At 46.0% G+C, this 16,990-nt stretch overlaps 1 protein-coding gene across 9 annotated transcripts in view; it reads right to left on the bottom strand.

Annotated features, from left to right (window-relative positions):
* Nucleotides 1–16,990, bottom strand: part of Ppp2r5c (protein phosphatase 2 regulatory subunit B'gamma) — a 141,017-nt gene that overhangs the window by 52,180 nt on the left and 71,847 nt on the right. For all 9 annotated transcript variants that reach the window (XM_059279214.1, XM_059279210.1, XM_059279211.1 and 6 more), the window contains one exon: nucleotides 1,795–1,994. In XM_059279214.1, the coding sequence (XP_059135197.1) occupies nucleotides 1,795–1,994 (200 nt within the window). The remainder of the gene's footprint in view (nucleotides 1–1,794; nucleotides 1,995–16,990) is intronic.

Here is a 16,990-nt window from a genome sequence, read left to right as displayed (position 1 = left end):
CAGTTTGCAACAGTGATGAGAAAGTAACTAACAGACCATCAGTCCATACGAGTACAACAACTAATAAAACAAAAATCCAATCGCTCTCTGTTCCCATTTGCTCAGAAAGCACCAGACACACAGGAGGCCAGGGGAAACACACACAGGCATCTGGCAGTCTGGCAGTTCATGACTCTTTCTCTCTAGATCCTCTTGGCCACATGGGAAAAAAGCAGAAATCATACCCTCAGCCTTGCAGCTCAGGGATGCTTTCTTCAGGACAATATCATCTGAAACAATGCAGATTGGTTGGCGTATTTTACCATTGTCTCCCACCTAGGAGAAAAGCTTCGGGAGGGTAGAAATCAGTCCTTTCTCTGTGCCTGGCCCACAGCAGAAATTCAGGAAAAGTGTGTCAAATTCTTCTAGAAGCTATCTGCTCAGCTCAAGGGAGGGCACGCTGTTCAGGAGAGGGACCAAAGTGAGGACAGAGGCAGAGATTCTAGCTAGGGAAGCACTGCAACAGAAGAATGACCAAGCCGAGAAAGCGGTCTGCAGAGTGCTGGCGTCCCGCATGCTTCTGGTACTGCCCACTGCTCCAGTGAGACCCACTGCTCCAGTGAGGCCCACGGCTCCAGTGAGACCTACGGCTCCAGTGAGGCCCATGGCTCCAGTGAGATCCACTGCTCCAGTGAGGACCACTGCTCCAGTGAGATCCACTGCTCCAGTGAGGCCCACGGCTCCAGTGAGGCCCACGGCTCCATGAGGCCCACTGTTCCAGTGAGACCTACGGCTCCAGTGAGGCCCACTGCTCCAGTGAGACCTACTGCTCCAGTGAGGCCCACTGCTCCAGTGAGACCCACTGCTCCAGTAAGGCCCACTGCTCCAGTGAGACCTACGGCTCCAGTAAGGCCCACGGCTCCAGTAAGGCCCACGGCTCCAGTGAGACCCACGGCTCCAGAGAGACCCACGGCTCCAGTGAGGTAAGCGAGACACCGAGTCAGGCAGTCTGGAGCATATTTGGCTCAAAGGTAGGCATCTGACCCAAATAAGGCAGATTCTTCCTTCTTGGATTAAAGAGTATAAATTAGGCTATACTGCCTGCCAAGACTTCTTAAAAATAGAAATCGTCCATACTGTAACTGACTTACTAACAAATTTAATAGGTACCAAAAAACAGATTTAATTTTAAAAGAAAGTTGAGTTCAATATATTCATCTTAAATGAATGGAGGAAATAGATCTTAAATATCTGATGTAAGAACACATTTAATAATCACAGAAGAAAATGAAGCTATACCCCGGATGTGTGCCATAAAAAGTCCCAAGAGGACTGACTATAAGATGTAACATGATGAATAAAACCATGGAAGCTGTGCATGATACTCAATACTCTTCCTTAAGATTCCCGACTGGAGGTCGGCTTCCACAGTGTGTGAGCGTTGGAATTAAGAAAAGACCAAGAGCTTTGCACCCTACCCTGGGCATCTGCTTTTTGCTGAGTGCTAGAATTTCCCTGCACATGGATGGGCAAGAATGTTTACTTCTACATTACACAAGGACACCAACACTACTGTTACATATGCTTAAAAAAAAAAAAATCAAGCCAAAGAATTGAGAGACGATGTCATAGCAAACACAAACCGAGTTCTAGCATGTCTACCCCTGTCACAGGGTGGTGGTGACAGTTCAATGGGTGCAAACAGCTCCTCCCCCATAGGATATACTGCATTCACTCTTCCTGGGGCAGGACAGATCTCCGGGAAGCGGGGGGGATCCCTAGCTGCGGCTGTGCTGGGAGAGCACTGTCACTCACCATGTGGACAACCTCTGGGTAAATGGGCTCTGTGATCACATTCCTGTTGTGGGTGATATATTCAACCATCTCACTTAATGCAGCTCGCTTTACTTCCTTCCACTTCAGGTCACTCAGCGGGTCAGAAACAAAGTCAAAGAGGACACAACATTGTCGAAGCTTCTGGATGAAAAGCTTCTCTTGATCCGCAGGAGGAACATCTGAAAGGCAAGAGAGAGGGCTGTCAGTCACAAAGCTGCTTAACCCACAGGGCCCAGGACACACCGCTCAGCCTCCTATGTTTATTTTGAATGAACAGAGGTGCAAGAAAAGGGATAGATGAGGTGAAGAGTTGTTAAATATTCCTTAAAAGGTGAAAAGGGGCTGGGGTGGCACCCCACAGCGGGTCACTGCTGAGGTATGATTGGGAGCATTCGTCACCTTTCTGAAGGCACTCAGTGGACAAATACTTTCTGAGCAGTGACACACGCCAGACCCTATGCTGGGCAAAACAAAAAAACAGGCTAAGAACAAGCTGCAGACAGTGAGGCCGAGTCTGGGTGATGTTACAGAGGGAGGTGTGACAGGTACGGGATAGAGCGGGCTTCTGGCTGCCCAAAGAGCTGCAGTAAGGGTGACCCCTTGGTGTTCTCAAAGCCCCTTCTGTTCCTCACTCTGGGTGACAGTGCTCATGATGACGGAAATACAGTCGCTGCAACAGTGACTTATTCAGTGAGCACTTACTTCAAGATACTGACACCTTTCATTTCATTTTTAATACAGAGATACAGAAACAGGGTTAAGCTGGGCAGTGGTGATGCACACCTTTAATCCCAGAGCTCGGAAGGTAAAAGGCAGGCAGATTTCTGTGAGTTCGAGCCCAGCCTTGTCTACAGAGCAAGTTCCAGGAGAGGCTCCAAAACTACACAGAGAAACCCTGTCTCAAAAAACAAAAACAAAAACAAAAACAAACAAACAAACAAACAATCCCCCTCTCCTGCCCTAAAACAGGGTTAAAGGATCACCGTCTGGTGGTGGGAAAGGAAGCTTAACTGGATTAACTGGATTCAAACAGCTCCACATGACAGTCCAGTATCCTGACAAGTTTAGAAAACTTTTTTTTTTTTTTGGTTTTTTTTTTTTTAATTTTTATTTATTACGTATACAGTGTTCTGCCTGCATGTATGTCTGCAGGCCAGAAGAGGGCACCAGATCTCATCACAGATGGTCGTGAGCCACCATGTGGTTGCTGGGAATTGAACTCAGTACCTCTGGAAGAACAGCTAGTGTTCTTAACCGTTGAGCCATCTCTCCAGCCCCCTTTTTTTTGGTTTTTTGAGACAGGGTTTCTCAGTGTAGTTTTGGTGCCTGTCCTGGATCTTGCTCTGTAGACCAGGCTGGCCTTGAACTCACAGAGATCTGCCTGGCTCTGCCTCACGAGTGCTGGGATTAAAGGTGCGTGCCACCACCACCACCGGCAGTTTAGAAAACTATTATCCACTAGTGTGAGGCTGATGGCCAGTAGTGGTGATGATGGTGGGACACATTCACACACACACACACACACCACCCAAAGACACACCCCACCCAAAGACTGGCCAAATATCTTAGAGCATCTGTTTATCTCAACCAGTCAATATTTCCCTAGTGATTAGCAAATGGTACTATGATACTGTTCAAGAGCCTATCACTCCAAGTGTGCAGGAGACCATTGGATTTTTATGGAATAAAATGTGCCTATAACTCACTTGTTTCAGACTACTCATGCAGATTAACCCCTTAACAGACTATTCACTTAATAAGTTCTGATAAAATGTCCACAATTCTCTTCAAGGGCCTCTCGAGACCACACCTTACTACATCCAAGCAAAGAATCACATGGCCACAGGCTGGTGTAGAGTAGATATACATAAGGAGAACGCAGTCATCCACCAGTAAACCAAACATTAGAGACTCCCCAAACACAAAATCATGTCATCCTTCTCTCTAAAGTTTTGTTTTGGAAAATATATCAATTTTATAAAACTATTAACTTCTCTCTCTCTCTCTCTCTCTCTCTCTCTCTCTCTCTCTCCACACACACACACACACACACACACACACACACACACACACACACATACATACACACACACAAACATATATAAATTAGCTTCATTACTATTCTATTTTTTAAGATAGGTTCTTGGTACATAGCCATGGTTGGCCTAAAATTCGATGTAGACCAGGCTGGCCTCAAACTTGCAGTGACCCTTCTGCCTTTGCCTCTCAAGTGCTGGGTACACAGGTATGAGCTTGTAATTCATTACATTTTTTTTTTTTTTTTTTTTTTTTTTTTGTTTTTCGAGACAGGGTTTCTCTGTGTAGCTTTGCGCCTTTCCTGGAACTCACTTGGTAGCCCAGGCCGGCCTCGAACTCACAGAGATCCGCCTGGCTCTGCCTCCCGAGTGCTGGGATTAAAGGCGTGCGCCACCACCGCCCGGCGCATCATTACATTTTTAAATGATTTATAAAAACATTAAAATTTTTCTTTTTGAGTTATTCCCCCTCTGGTGTGATTTCAAGTGTGGTCATAATAATAGATGAACTTGCATAAATTCTTTAGGTGAATGTGAGGCATCCTGGGAGTACCTTCCCATATCTGCCTTCCCAAGCAAGTGTCCCTAAACACATGCTGCTCTGCTTTCCTTCTGTTCGTGCCTGTCTAGAAGCCCATGACCCTTCTTTCTCTCCATTCCTCTTCACCACCCCTCCTGTCAACTTCCTGATCAGGTACTCTACAAGCCCTTTCTTACTTCCTAGTCAGATAAGGCAAGGCTATGCTGAGTCACTCATTCAGTATCTGCAGTAAATAGGCAGCTACTTTGCTTGGCATTCCTCACTTCCCACCTGGATGCCAAGTGACAGCAGGTGTCTTCTGATGACGACTTTTATTTATCTGAATCCTTAATGGCTAACACCAGAGAGAAGAGGCACGCAGGCACTACTACATGAATTCCATAACCCATTTCAAACCATGCAGAGACAAAAAGCACTGAAGCAGGGTGAGGAGGTTGGGATGTACTGCTAAAAGACACCTGTGAGGTCATGGGAGTCACCACATCACATTATACATACAAAGCCCACGAACCATCTGAACACCCACTGCTTTTCATGAAAAGGGTTTGCTTTCCAAACTATCTTCTTACCAGCCTTTGATCTGCATCGACTCTACACCTTTGTTCACATTCCAACTTGCCAGAAAGCCCTAAGTAAACTTGTACTTGTCAGAGCTTGTCTATATAGATTCTGTCTGTGGCTTGTTCATTTTCTCAGCACTATAGAGAACTAGAAAGTCCACAGTTAAGCAGAGCGGTGGTGGCACACACCTTTAATCCCAGCACTGGGGAGGCAGAGGCAGGCAGATCTCTGTGATTTTGAGGTAAGCCAGTCTAGAGTAAGTTCCAGGACAGCCAGGGCCACAAAGGGGAAGCTCTGTCTTAAAAAAAAAAAAAAAAAAGCCCACAAGTTTACCCCATGAGTTACTTGGTGCCCTAATTCAAGCCCTACTCACTGCCTGGCTTCTACCTAGTGGTCAGCGAAGTCCCTTAAGACCTCCTACCAGCAAGGAGGCCAGCCATGGTGGTGCACACCTTTAATCCTGGAGGAGGCAGAGAGACAGAGGCAGGTGGATCTGTGAGCTCTATAGTTTAGCTTGGTCTACATAATGAATTCTGGGCAGCAAACACTACACAGTGAGCCATATCTTAAAATATAAATTAATTAACTAAAAATAAGGCTAGAAGTTTGGCTCAGCGGTTAAGAGCATTTGTGTCTCTTGCATGAGATCAAAGTTTGATTCCTAGCCCATACATGGCAGCTCACAACCATCTTTATCTAGTTCCAGAGGATCTGAAGGGCACAAGGCATGTATGTGGTGCACATACATATGTGCAGGCAAACACACACATAAATAATAAATAAACCTAAAAAAACTTTTAAAAACAAAACATTTCATTTGGTTATTATTTTTAAAAACCAATAGCAATAAAGTGTGCACTTAAAAAAATGCACTTACATCCTGTCAAATATTTCTATGTTTTAAAAATGCAAGTTAACTTTGGTCTTCCTGGTCAGTGTATTTTCTTAAAACCCCCTTTTCTGCACAAGAAGACTGATGGGTGGAGATGCTGAGGACCATGCTTCATCCCAGTTACCCCAAACACCTCCCATATGCACCAGTAATTTCAGCATGCCTTGTTTTCATCTGTTTATTATGAATGTGAAGCAATTCCCAGGTACTGCAGGCTAAGTCCTCAATGATGCTCAGGTGTGACCCATACAGACACACGCATACAGTGCCTGTAGGGTAGGAACAGAAGAAAGACACCAGCTCTGGGCCTTAGAAACAAAAGAGATGGGGCTGGAGAGATGGCTCAGAGGTTAAGAGCACTGACTGCTCTTCCAGAGGTCCTGAGTTCAATTCCCAGCAACCACATGGTGGCTCACAACCATCTGTAATGAGATCTGATGCCCTCTTCTGGTGTGCAGGCATACATGCTGTATACATAATAAATAAATAAATCTTTAAAAAAAAAAAAAAAAAGAAACAAAAGAGATAATGGGGTTAAAAAGGATCAGTTTTCGCTCCTCTGCCGCCATAGCTTGTGGGGAAGTGAGTGGAGGGGGGGGAAGCAGGTTTTGAAGTTCACCCTGACTGCACCCACCCTGTAGAAGATGGAATTATGGATGCTGCCAATTTTGAGCAGTTCCTCCTCCAGGAGAAAATCAAGGTGAATAGGAAAGCTGGGAATCTTGGTAGAGGGGTTGTGATCATCGAATGGAGCAAGAGCAAGATCACCATCATGTCCAAGATGCCTTTCTCTAAAAGGTATTTGAAACATCTCACCAAAAAATATTTGAAGCCAGTTGGTGGTGGTGCAAGCCATAATCCTAGCACCTAGAAGGCAGAGGCAGGTGGATTTCTGTGAAGTCAAGGCCAGCCTGGTCTACAAAGCTAGTCCCAGGACAGCCAGGACTACACAGAGAAACCCTGCTCTGAAGAACAGTCTCTGAGACTGGTTTCGTGTTGTTGCCAACAGCAAAGGAGCTATGAGCTGCATTACTTCCAGATTAACCAGGACGAAGAGGAGGATTAAGACACACGGGTCTGGAATGTTTTGTATTAATTCATAAATAACATTTAGAAACAACAACAAAAAGATCAGTCTTTCAAAAGCCCATCTTCCAAGTGTTGAGGTTCACACTCACAAAAGCCCACAGTGGTCTTCAGTGCCCAGCAGTGGTCTCCAGGCCCCTAGCTCACACTGGCCTATTGTCAAGACAGCTGGAATATAAGCCTCCATTGTGTTTGTGTGTTGGAATAAATGTATCTCAGGAGACTGAGGCAGGAGGATTGCTTCACATTCAAGGTCAGCCTGGGCTACACAATGAGTTCCAGGCTAGTCTTACAAAATGAGACTCTGCCTCAAATATAAATAAATAAATAAATAAAACAACACCCATCTACTGCAACACTAGCGTTCAAACAAACCTGGAAGTACAGTAGGTACATCTGCAGCTTTATAAACCACCTGGTGAAGGACAGACAGCGAGGAGAGGCAATCCTGACACTGCATGGCATCAGTGTGCCAGATGGAGAGAGCCATCATTCCAGGGATGGGGGCTAATCACCAGGGGCTGCTTAAAACACACTAGTGGGATACAAGAAGCAAACAAATGTCTTCTAGAAACTGAGATGCACTCACAAGCATGGATGCCTTGATGGATCCAGGCTATCTTGATGATAAGGAGGGAGCTGGGGGCCAGGAGACCACTGTGGGGGCAGTGAAGAACACTACAGCATTTGTGAGTCCTGAGTAGTCACTAACACAATGGCCAACAGCACAGATGAATTTGCAGTGTGTGCCTCAATTACAGAAAGGACTGACAATTCCAGATATAGATTTTAACTCAAGTCATGTTGGAGGTAACAGGTTGAGTAACTCAACTGCCTCACTGTTCCAAGAGGTATCAATCTCAGGTGTGGTCTTACCATATAGCTCTGGCTGTCCTGGAACCCTCTATATAGACCAGGCTGGCCTTGAACTCCTGCTTCTGCCTCCTGAGTGCTGAGATTAAAGGTGTGTGTCACACACCTGGCTACTTTGTGGGTTTTTTAAAGGATTTATTTATTTTTGTTTTATGTTGTATAAGTGCTTTTCTTGCATGCATGTCTGTTCACAACTGTGTACAGTACCCTCAGAGGCCAGAAGAGGGTGTTAGATTCTCTGGAATTGGAGCTACAGGTGGTTGTGGGTCACTGCAAGAGTACTAGTAGTTGAACCCAGATCTTCTGTAAGAGCAACAAGTGCTCTTAACCACTGAGCCATCTCTTTAGCCCTCTATTTTCGTTTGTTTGTTTTGTTTTTTGAGACAGGGTTTCTCTGTGTAGCCCTGCCTGTTCTGGAACTCGCTCTGTAGACCAAGCTGGTCTTGAACTCACAGATATCCACCTGTCTCTGACTCCCAAGTGCTGGGATTAAAGGTATGCGCCACCACTGCCCGGCTTCCATAAACCATCTTAATGACCTTTTCTACCAAGTGAGGGTAGCACACACCCGCAATCTCAGCATTCAGGAAGCAGAGACAGAAGGACAGAGGCCAGTCTGGTCTTCATGGGCAATTCCAGGCCCTAGTGTCTGCACAGACAGGGTTCTCTTTTGCCAGCACTGCCGCCTGTCCCCTGTACCATTGCTGTAGTTGAGAATCCTTCACCTGTTTTCCTTCATGGCTGGACCATTCATTAACATTTACTTGCCCCATACAGGTTTGGAGAATGTGTAAGTTTTCAATATTGAGTAGTCCTGTACAGGAAAATAAACTATTCCTCTAATTATTCAAGTTCTCTTTAAATTTTTCATTAAAATGTGTTAAACATTATTTTATTTTATTTGGTTTCTTGAGATTTGCTATGCTCTGATGCTACTGAAGATGATATTCCCCAAAAGACTAATTTCAGACTACTGTTGCAATACAGAAAAAAAAAAGCCATCTGTAACTGGCTACAATGCTTAGCTAATGAATTCTGACCCTGTTTCTGGAAATACTCCTTTCAATGTGCAAGCCCAGGCACAGTGTGTCTGTGCTAGCCAGAACCTCCAAGGAGAGGCCCCTTTCCCTTCTCTCCAGCTTGGAGGTCATCATGGAACCCACTGTTGTTCTAGGAGGATGAGTGAGAAACCCACCCGTGCATTCAAAGTTACGTTAACCTACTTCCTAACAGCTGTTTCTGTGCGTGGGCCTGGGTCAGGCAGAATCTACATGTATAGGGTACAAAAGGGAGGAGTGGGGACTAGGGCCTCCTGGAGAAGAACCATGGTGGGAGGAGCTGCTGCTCCAGAAGCAGGACTTTTTGTGAAGCTTCATTAGAGAGCTGAACTGTGTGTGGCCACTGGGGGCAGAGGGATGGACCCTGGAGTCACAGCAGCACTGGACGGCAGGACAGAGTAAGTCAGCCTTTCAACACAGGACATTATGTCAGCTAGGACACAGGGCCCAGGAAATAGAGACAGAAAGAAAGGAAGAAGTTAGATCACATTACACTCAAAACTCAAATAAACTGGAGGGTCATAGACACAGATCTAAAAGGCAAGAGTCTAGTGCCTTTATATAAATAGTATTATGCTGGTTACTCTTTGTCAACTTGATGTAAGCTTGGGTCATCTTAGAAGAGGGAACCTTAACTGAGAAAAATGCTTCCATCAGATTGGCCTGCAGGCGAATCTGTGGGGCATTTTCTTGATTAATGGTGAGCAGTACCACCCTGGGGCAGGTGGTCCTGAGTTGTTGAGCAAGCCATGGGGAGGCAAGCCAGTAAGCAGCATTCTTCTACGGCTTCTGCTTCAGTTCCTGTCCTGATTTCTCATGATGGACTGTGATGTGGACATGTAAACCAAATTAATCTTTTCTTCCTCAACTTGTTTTGGTCATGGTGCTTTATCACAGCATTAGAGAGAAAACTAAGACAACTATAGAAGAGTTTCTTAAAAGAATAGCCAGGTGGGTCTTTATTCCTACCACTTGGGAAGTAGAGGCAATGGATGTCTGGGATTTCAAGGCCAGCCTGATCTACAGAGCAAGTTCCAGATGAGCCAGGGCTACACATGAGGTTCTGTCTCAAAATATGTGTATAAATAAAATAAAATAGAAGGGAAAGAATCAGAGGACTTTAGACACAAAACCTAGTAATCACTAAAGAATCCATCAAGGAAACCACAGTAAAGCCAAAACCTTTTCTTTATCACCCCAAGAAGCTGGGTCTGTGGTTACATGTTTGTAATCCCAGCACTCTGGAGACTCAGACAGTAGAACCACAAATTTAAGGCCAGCGTGGGCTACACAGCAAGTTTGTAGGTCAGTGTAGGCAATATAGCAAGACTGTTTTAAAAACCCAAACAAACAAAAATACAAGCAGACACTACCAGCTATCCACGAGTTGGCAGGCACTCGGCAGCAGGGGAGGGGCAGAGCACAGCCAGCCTTCACAGCCAGCTCTCTGGGCTGTAGGGCTTTGGGCACTGACAAGTGCTGTGGAAGATACTGGTGACGTCAGCATCTACGTACCACAACACACACCAGAGAGTCCAACAGTGCTGTTCTAACAGCTCACGTCCAGTGGAGGGTCTGACGGGCACCTGTAGCATTTGCACCATTCTACGAGGATGGGAGTGCACGAAACACAGCCAGACAGATGCGGCTGCACAAACAAAACCCTAGCATGAATGCAGCAACGAAAGGAGTTACTTCAACTTCACTTGGCACACCTGACTCTGAAGGACCTGGAAAGGCCTTTGGATGTCTGGCTAGGGTGGCAGTTTCAAGGGTTTCTGGGTTTTTTTTTGTGCGGGGTGTGTGTGTGTGTGTGTGTGTGTGTGTGTGTGTGTGTGTGTGTGTGTGTTCTGTTTTATAACTATTTATCACACTTTACATTCATTAGCTGCTTCTGTATGAAAATTGTATTTTAAGTGAAAAGAATTAAGTATACATGTATTTGGCAAAAAAAAAAAATTAAAGCATACTAAAAACAAACAGTAGGGGCAGGGGAGATGGCTCAGTAACTGAGATCGTGTCCCACCCTTGCAGAGAACTTGAATTCGGTTTCCAGTACCCATATCTGCTGATCACAGCTGTCTGTAACTCCAGCTTCAGGAATCCAATGCCCTGTTCTGGCCTCCATGGAGCACTCTATGTGGTTTCATGGGTTTATCTTTTTTGAAAAAATTATACAGTCAAGATAAAGACCTGAGTGACTTCGGATTTTTTTCTATTTACACAATGGTTTTGTCTCTTATTCTGCCTGAAATTACACATATACATGTCATGTATATAAACACTAAATAAAATGGAACATTTTAAAATTGTGACTCAGTATGTCCACTGATGTAAAACATGTGGTATAAGAAACAGGGTCTCAGCAGGCCCTGAACAGAGGACTGGCTGCAGCTTACGGAGCAGAGCGGATGTAAAAACAGCTCCAGGAGGGGCTCAGCACGCTCAGGCGTAAAGCACTTGACTACCACGTCGAGGCCTGGGGTTCTATTCTCAGTGTTGTAAATAAACAAAGACTACTAAACTCAATATGCAAATGCAGGCACTGTGCTGGGACCGACGATAGATCACAGCACTCAATCTAAAAGAAAAACAACTAAAACCACGTGCGAGTGAGGGTCCTACTGTAGAGACCTGAGGAAGCACCATGGGGACTCAGGGGGGGAGGTGATCCACTACAGACGGGGGTGGTGTGACCCCCCAGGAGCTAATTCATTATGATGGAGGTGGAGGGTGATCTACTATGGTCCGGATATGAAGTAGCTCCTCCAAAAGCTCTCAAGTTGGGGGCCTGGTCCTTTGGCTATTTTGGGAGGTTCTGGAAACTTTAGGAGGTGGGACCTAGCTGGAGGAAGCATGTCACTCACTGGTCCTTGTGCATTATCTGGCTCTGGCTCATTCCTTTCTGGTTTCCTGTGTGCTGTAAGGTAATAAACATCCTCAACACGTTCCCACCACCAGGATATTCTGACCAAATTTGCAGAACTAAGCAAGTACGGACTGAGCGCTGAACCTGTACAAGCCAAAACAAACTCTCCCTCAAGTTGTTCTTGTCAGGTGTTCGGCCACAGTGAGGAAAAGTAATTAGTACACGGTCTACTCTGTGGTCAGAAAAGAGGAATGAGGGTTCAGGAGGAACAGAAGCCACAGCTGGGGAGCTGTCTTGGAACTGTGGGGTACTTCAGCTATGCTAGATGGAGAAGACAAGCTAAGGTACCCACTGTTCAAAGTGCAGGACTTAAGGCTGAGCGACAGACTGTCAAGCTCACTCGGAAAACCAACGTTCCTCAACAAGGCACTGTCATGACCGAAGATGACTCCTACTGCAGGGTCTGGTTCCTGTGTTCACAGGGGTACTCAACGGAATGTCTGCACAGAGGAGGGGGGGCCTCTGCGGTACTCACCATCTCATCCCTAGGATCTACACTGGTCTCACACATATCTGCTGGAACACATTAACCTGAGTGGGACAGACTACGGTAATTCAACTGAGAGGCATCACACTTTCAAATGCATTTACATCACAATAACACTACATGCAGAGTAGAGCACAAAGTCCATGTGAACCTTAAGAAAGCTGAGGGCCTCAGGGGACCACCTGTTCTTGACATGTTCATCCCTCCCCTGGGGTCACTGCAGCCAGGGCTCTGTACAGAAAGATCTCAGAACTGTGGGAAGATGGACTTGAACCAGAGAGGCTTTGTAAGCAGATGAGTGCTGCAACTTGATCTGGGGACAAGATCTCCTTGGAAGAGATACTGAGTCAGGAGGCCAGAGCAGGAAGACCTACTTTAGCAGAGAGAAGGCCAAGGCACAGCCTGTGCCCCTAGCCTCGGCACACTCCCCATGCCTTAGCTCTGTTCCTGAGGGTACTGTCCTGGCAGGCTGTCATCTGTGGTGACAATGATCTCTTTTGTTATTTTTGAGGTTCTAGGGATAGAACTGGAGGTCTCATGAAAGCTGTACCCCCAGCTCTATGAATCCAAACTCACTCTATGAAAGTATCATAAGCTAATGTAATTTATGTACATGAAGTGACATGACCTCTTGAAACAGGCACCAAGCATCAACTCCTTACTTGGGCCCACATGCAGAACCAAAGCCTGACACTTGGCCTTCGCTCGGTGTCTGTCTGTCTGTCTCCTTTACTTTGGTTGAAGGCACAGAGATAAGCCATTGTCCTTAACCTTCTCTCTAGAGCATGGTTTAATTCCCAGAAGAATAAAACCTTGAGGGCAGGCCTGCCCCCACCTCCACCAAAGTTGAGGGTAGACCCATGAAGGTGAAGATGCATTCTGGAGCAGAGGTGACCATCGTGCAGAAACCAGACTGATCCCTTCAAGTGATGACAGGGACAGAACTTCTTCAGACCACCTTGCAGAACCAGAACCAGACCTTGGACAGGACTGCCTGACTGGACAGACCTCTGGTCACTTGCCCCAATTCTTCTTTTGTTGACTGATTCTCATGTCAATACCCCTAAACACGGACACGGGGTCACTAGATCCCTTTATTTGTTTCTCTTTCCACTGTGGCCAACCCAAGCTTGTTGGGGCTACGGAGCCCTAAAAACACCGTGCACAACTTTAGCACACACAGTACTCAAAACCACTAGGCAATGATAGTGATTTGTTCTAGTTCTGTTTCTCTTGCCATGATAAAGTAGGATGACAAAGATCAATTTAGAGGAGAAAGGGTTTATTTGGTTTATAATCATGTAGAAGTCAGAGCAAGAAGTTGAGCAGCTAGCCATATCCATGTCAAGAGCAGAGAGAAAAAATGTGGACATGCCTATTCTTTTAATACCCCTCTCTACACTTACACAGTCCAGGATGCCCTGCATAGAGAAAGGTGCCATCCACAGTGAGCTGGGTTCTCTTTCCTCAACGAACATTGTAAACAAGCCCACACATAGGCACGCTACAGGCCAACCTGATCTACACAGTCCCTCCCCGAGACTCTCAGGTGATTCTAGACTGTGTCAAGCTAACAATTAAAAATAAGCATCACACTATTATTTTTGGTAGCTAAGGATAGAACTCAGGTCCTTGTACACACTAGGCAAACGTTCAATCATTGAGCAATACCCTCAGTCTCCAAGAGCTAGTAATGGAATTCCCTCAAACTGTGGTAAATTGGATGATTTCTCAAATTCACAATAAATCTTTCTTAATTTCAAAGTGCAAGTCTCTTCTTTTGCCCATTCTAATGTGTGTATTTCCCATATTAACACCCCTAAAACCATGTTACATCTTTTTCTTTCTCTAAGAAATAGCTGGACTCTGTGCTAGCCTGACCAAGTAGCTGGGTTGCACTCTATGCTGCCTCCATGTTGGTGTCTAAATCGGCATATTTCATTTCATTTTTCATCTCAGTTTCTATCTCACTTCATGTCACCTGAACTATTTTCTATAAGGACTGAGTAACCACCTGGTACTAAGAAACAGGCAGACACTGAAGAACGATCACTATGGTAAGAGTGGCTAGGTTTTACTAGGTGGTATTCCAGGGAAACCACACTGAATCAGCAGGCAGCCTCTGCTCTCACTAGGTCCCTGACACCCTCCTTTCTCTGCACTGTGGAGGTACAATTAGGGCAAAGTAAAAGTGCTGCCTGGTCACTAGTGTCAGTGGGTAAACACTTGGTAGTGAAGACTGGTGCAGATTTCTACACCACTACTCTTGTCTCAAATGTCTGGACAGACAGCCTGCAAGCTCCACTACTCCACTCCTTCCCAACTTCCAATCCCATGGCTCCACGCTGTACTCATCACTTGTCCATATCCTCCTTGCCATAGGAAAAGAAGCTGCTCACCTGAGTTTGAGGCTGTCCATTTTCCCCTAGCCACTCGAGCCTCAAGCCTAGGGATGCTCCCTGGGGCGCCTGCTTTCATTTGCTACTACTGGTTCTCATGAAATTACAGTGCTACTTAATAAGGCAGTCACTTCACCTGAAAAAGCAGGAGTTGAAGCCAAGACCTACTTCATTCATGTTTTTCCCTCCATGATGGGGAAGAGGTGGGGAGGGTGGGGGAGGGTTAGGAGGTCAGGTGGAGAAAAGGTGCATGCTAGGAGAAACCGGTCTCCTAGGAAACCGTAATTCAGCTAAGTGAATTTTCTAGTGAAGACTTGAAGACACGCAGAGGGGACAAGCTTATTTCTAGTCTAGGCGCTGCCAAGTAAGGAGCAGAGGCAGTGAAGTCACTGTAAGCCTCAGCAGGATGTGGACGTCCAGGGCGGGGTCCCCACCTCACAGCTCAGCTACACATAAGAAGAACAAGAGGCCAGGATGCTCACCATGACACAGCGGGAAAGAGGGAGTCAAGCCATCAGCCCAAGAGAAGACTTGGTGTTTTACACAGGAAAATATTAAGCCGAGGCAAACAAACTCCTAAGAATAAACACAAATAGCACAGAGCACCGTCTGTTGATGCAGGCCATATTCCCTACCTCAGAACCTAGGTCTAGAATGCCCGTGGGGAACAGAGATGGATGCTGTCATTACTGCCAATTAGCAAATGCTCATCACCTGTGGTAGAGCCGCGTCACTTCATCTTCCACTCATTAAACATTAAATAACGCTGCTGCACCTGGTGGCCAGGCTCAGCAACAGGCAGTTCATTTATCTGAAGGACAAGGGCAGACAACGAATATGGCTGTCACAGGATGATTCCAGAACTTCCAATAGCCCAAACAGTGCAGATCATTACAGGGCTATTGTTAAAGGGAAAACAGGCAGTTCTATCCAGCTTCTATTCTGTTTCCTGCTTCTTTTCTCAGCATCTCAAACACACAGGCGCTTCCTTTTGGACACAAACTCTGTTGCTATGGATCCTGGACTCTTCTCATACATGACAGCCATTGCAGGGCTGAGAACAGGGATCAATGAAGGATACAGTCAAAAGGATCTGTACTGGCACCTGTGGAGCCAAGGACTTCCAAATGGAATGCTAGTCTTAAAGGGACAGCCTGGGGATCAGGATCATACAAAACAAGCACCAGGAAATAAAAAATGGTGCATGCTGCCATCTTTTGTGAGCTAGGGTGGACACAAATGGCACTAAGGTACTCTGGATCTTCCTTAAGATGCTTCACTGAGCCTACCACATGTCCACTGATCTCCCTTCTAAGATACAAGTGAAGTCCTGCTATAGCTGAACCCCCCTCAAGGGTTCATGTGCCGAAGCTCAATCCCCACAGTGAGGTATACAGCAGACAGAGACTTAGACCACCACACTGTTTAGAGACAGGGCCTCTGGCAGGTAATTAAAAGTAGATAAGGTCATCAAGTGGGGCACCACAAACTTGTGGTATGACCTAAAGAAACTTGCTTTCTTTTTATTACCTTGCCTCAAGTATATCAATACAGTAAAACAAACCTCACTCAGATCAATTGTGTCAATAATTAACCTATGGTTGGTTCCAGTGTCCACCCTGCCTGGTCATCAAAGCATTGTTGCTAAGATGCTAGACACAGCAGCAGCAACAGCAGCCATGAAGTCGACCAGTGAAGATGCACGTCCTGTCTGAGCATGCTTCTTCAGGCCCTCAGAGCCTGTGATGGGGTAGAGCAGTTGACTGTGAGTGGGCTGCCTAAAAAGGATCAAAGACAAGATGGGGCTGTGCATAGTGTGCTCTGCCCCCACCCATCTCTCTAGACATCCAGCTCTCAGCTCAGCGTCCACAAAGAAAAGGTACTTGACAACGGTGTCATGTAAACTAACGATGCCAACACGCCCCGTGTCAACAAGCCATGACTTCTCTTCCTGGCAGCTGCGGCCCACCTCTGTTATGGCCTGGCTGCCAGCTAATGGGCTCCAGGGATGGACTGGATCTTGGGGTCCTGAGCTCATCAATGAACGAATCTCTTAATGGATTCACAGGAAGACAGCATTACCGGACAGTGGCGAAAGGAAAGAGAGAGGCTGAGGCCCAGTTGGAGGAAGCAGATTTGGGGTATGCTCAGTATTGCTCTGGCCCCTTCCTGTACCCCTTTTCTTAGCTTTCTGCCTGCCATGAGGTAAGCAGCCTCTACCATGTGCTTCCCACAACATAGTTTTCTATCTCAGCATGGTCAGAGAATCACAGGAGCCAAGGTCTAGGCGAAACCTCTCTAAACTATGACATC

This window comes from Peromyscus eremicus, chromosome 14 (assembly GCF_949786415.1).
Source record: "Peromyscus eremicus chromosome 14, PerEre_H2_v1, whole genome shotgun sequence".
Taxonomy (NCBI): domain Eukaryota; kingdom Metazoa; phylum Chordata; class Mammalia; order Rodentia; family Cricetidae; genus Peromyscus; species Peromyscus eremicus.
Note: the sequence above shows the minus strand (reverse complement) of the source record. Positions and strands in the feature narration are given on the sequence as shown.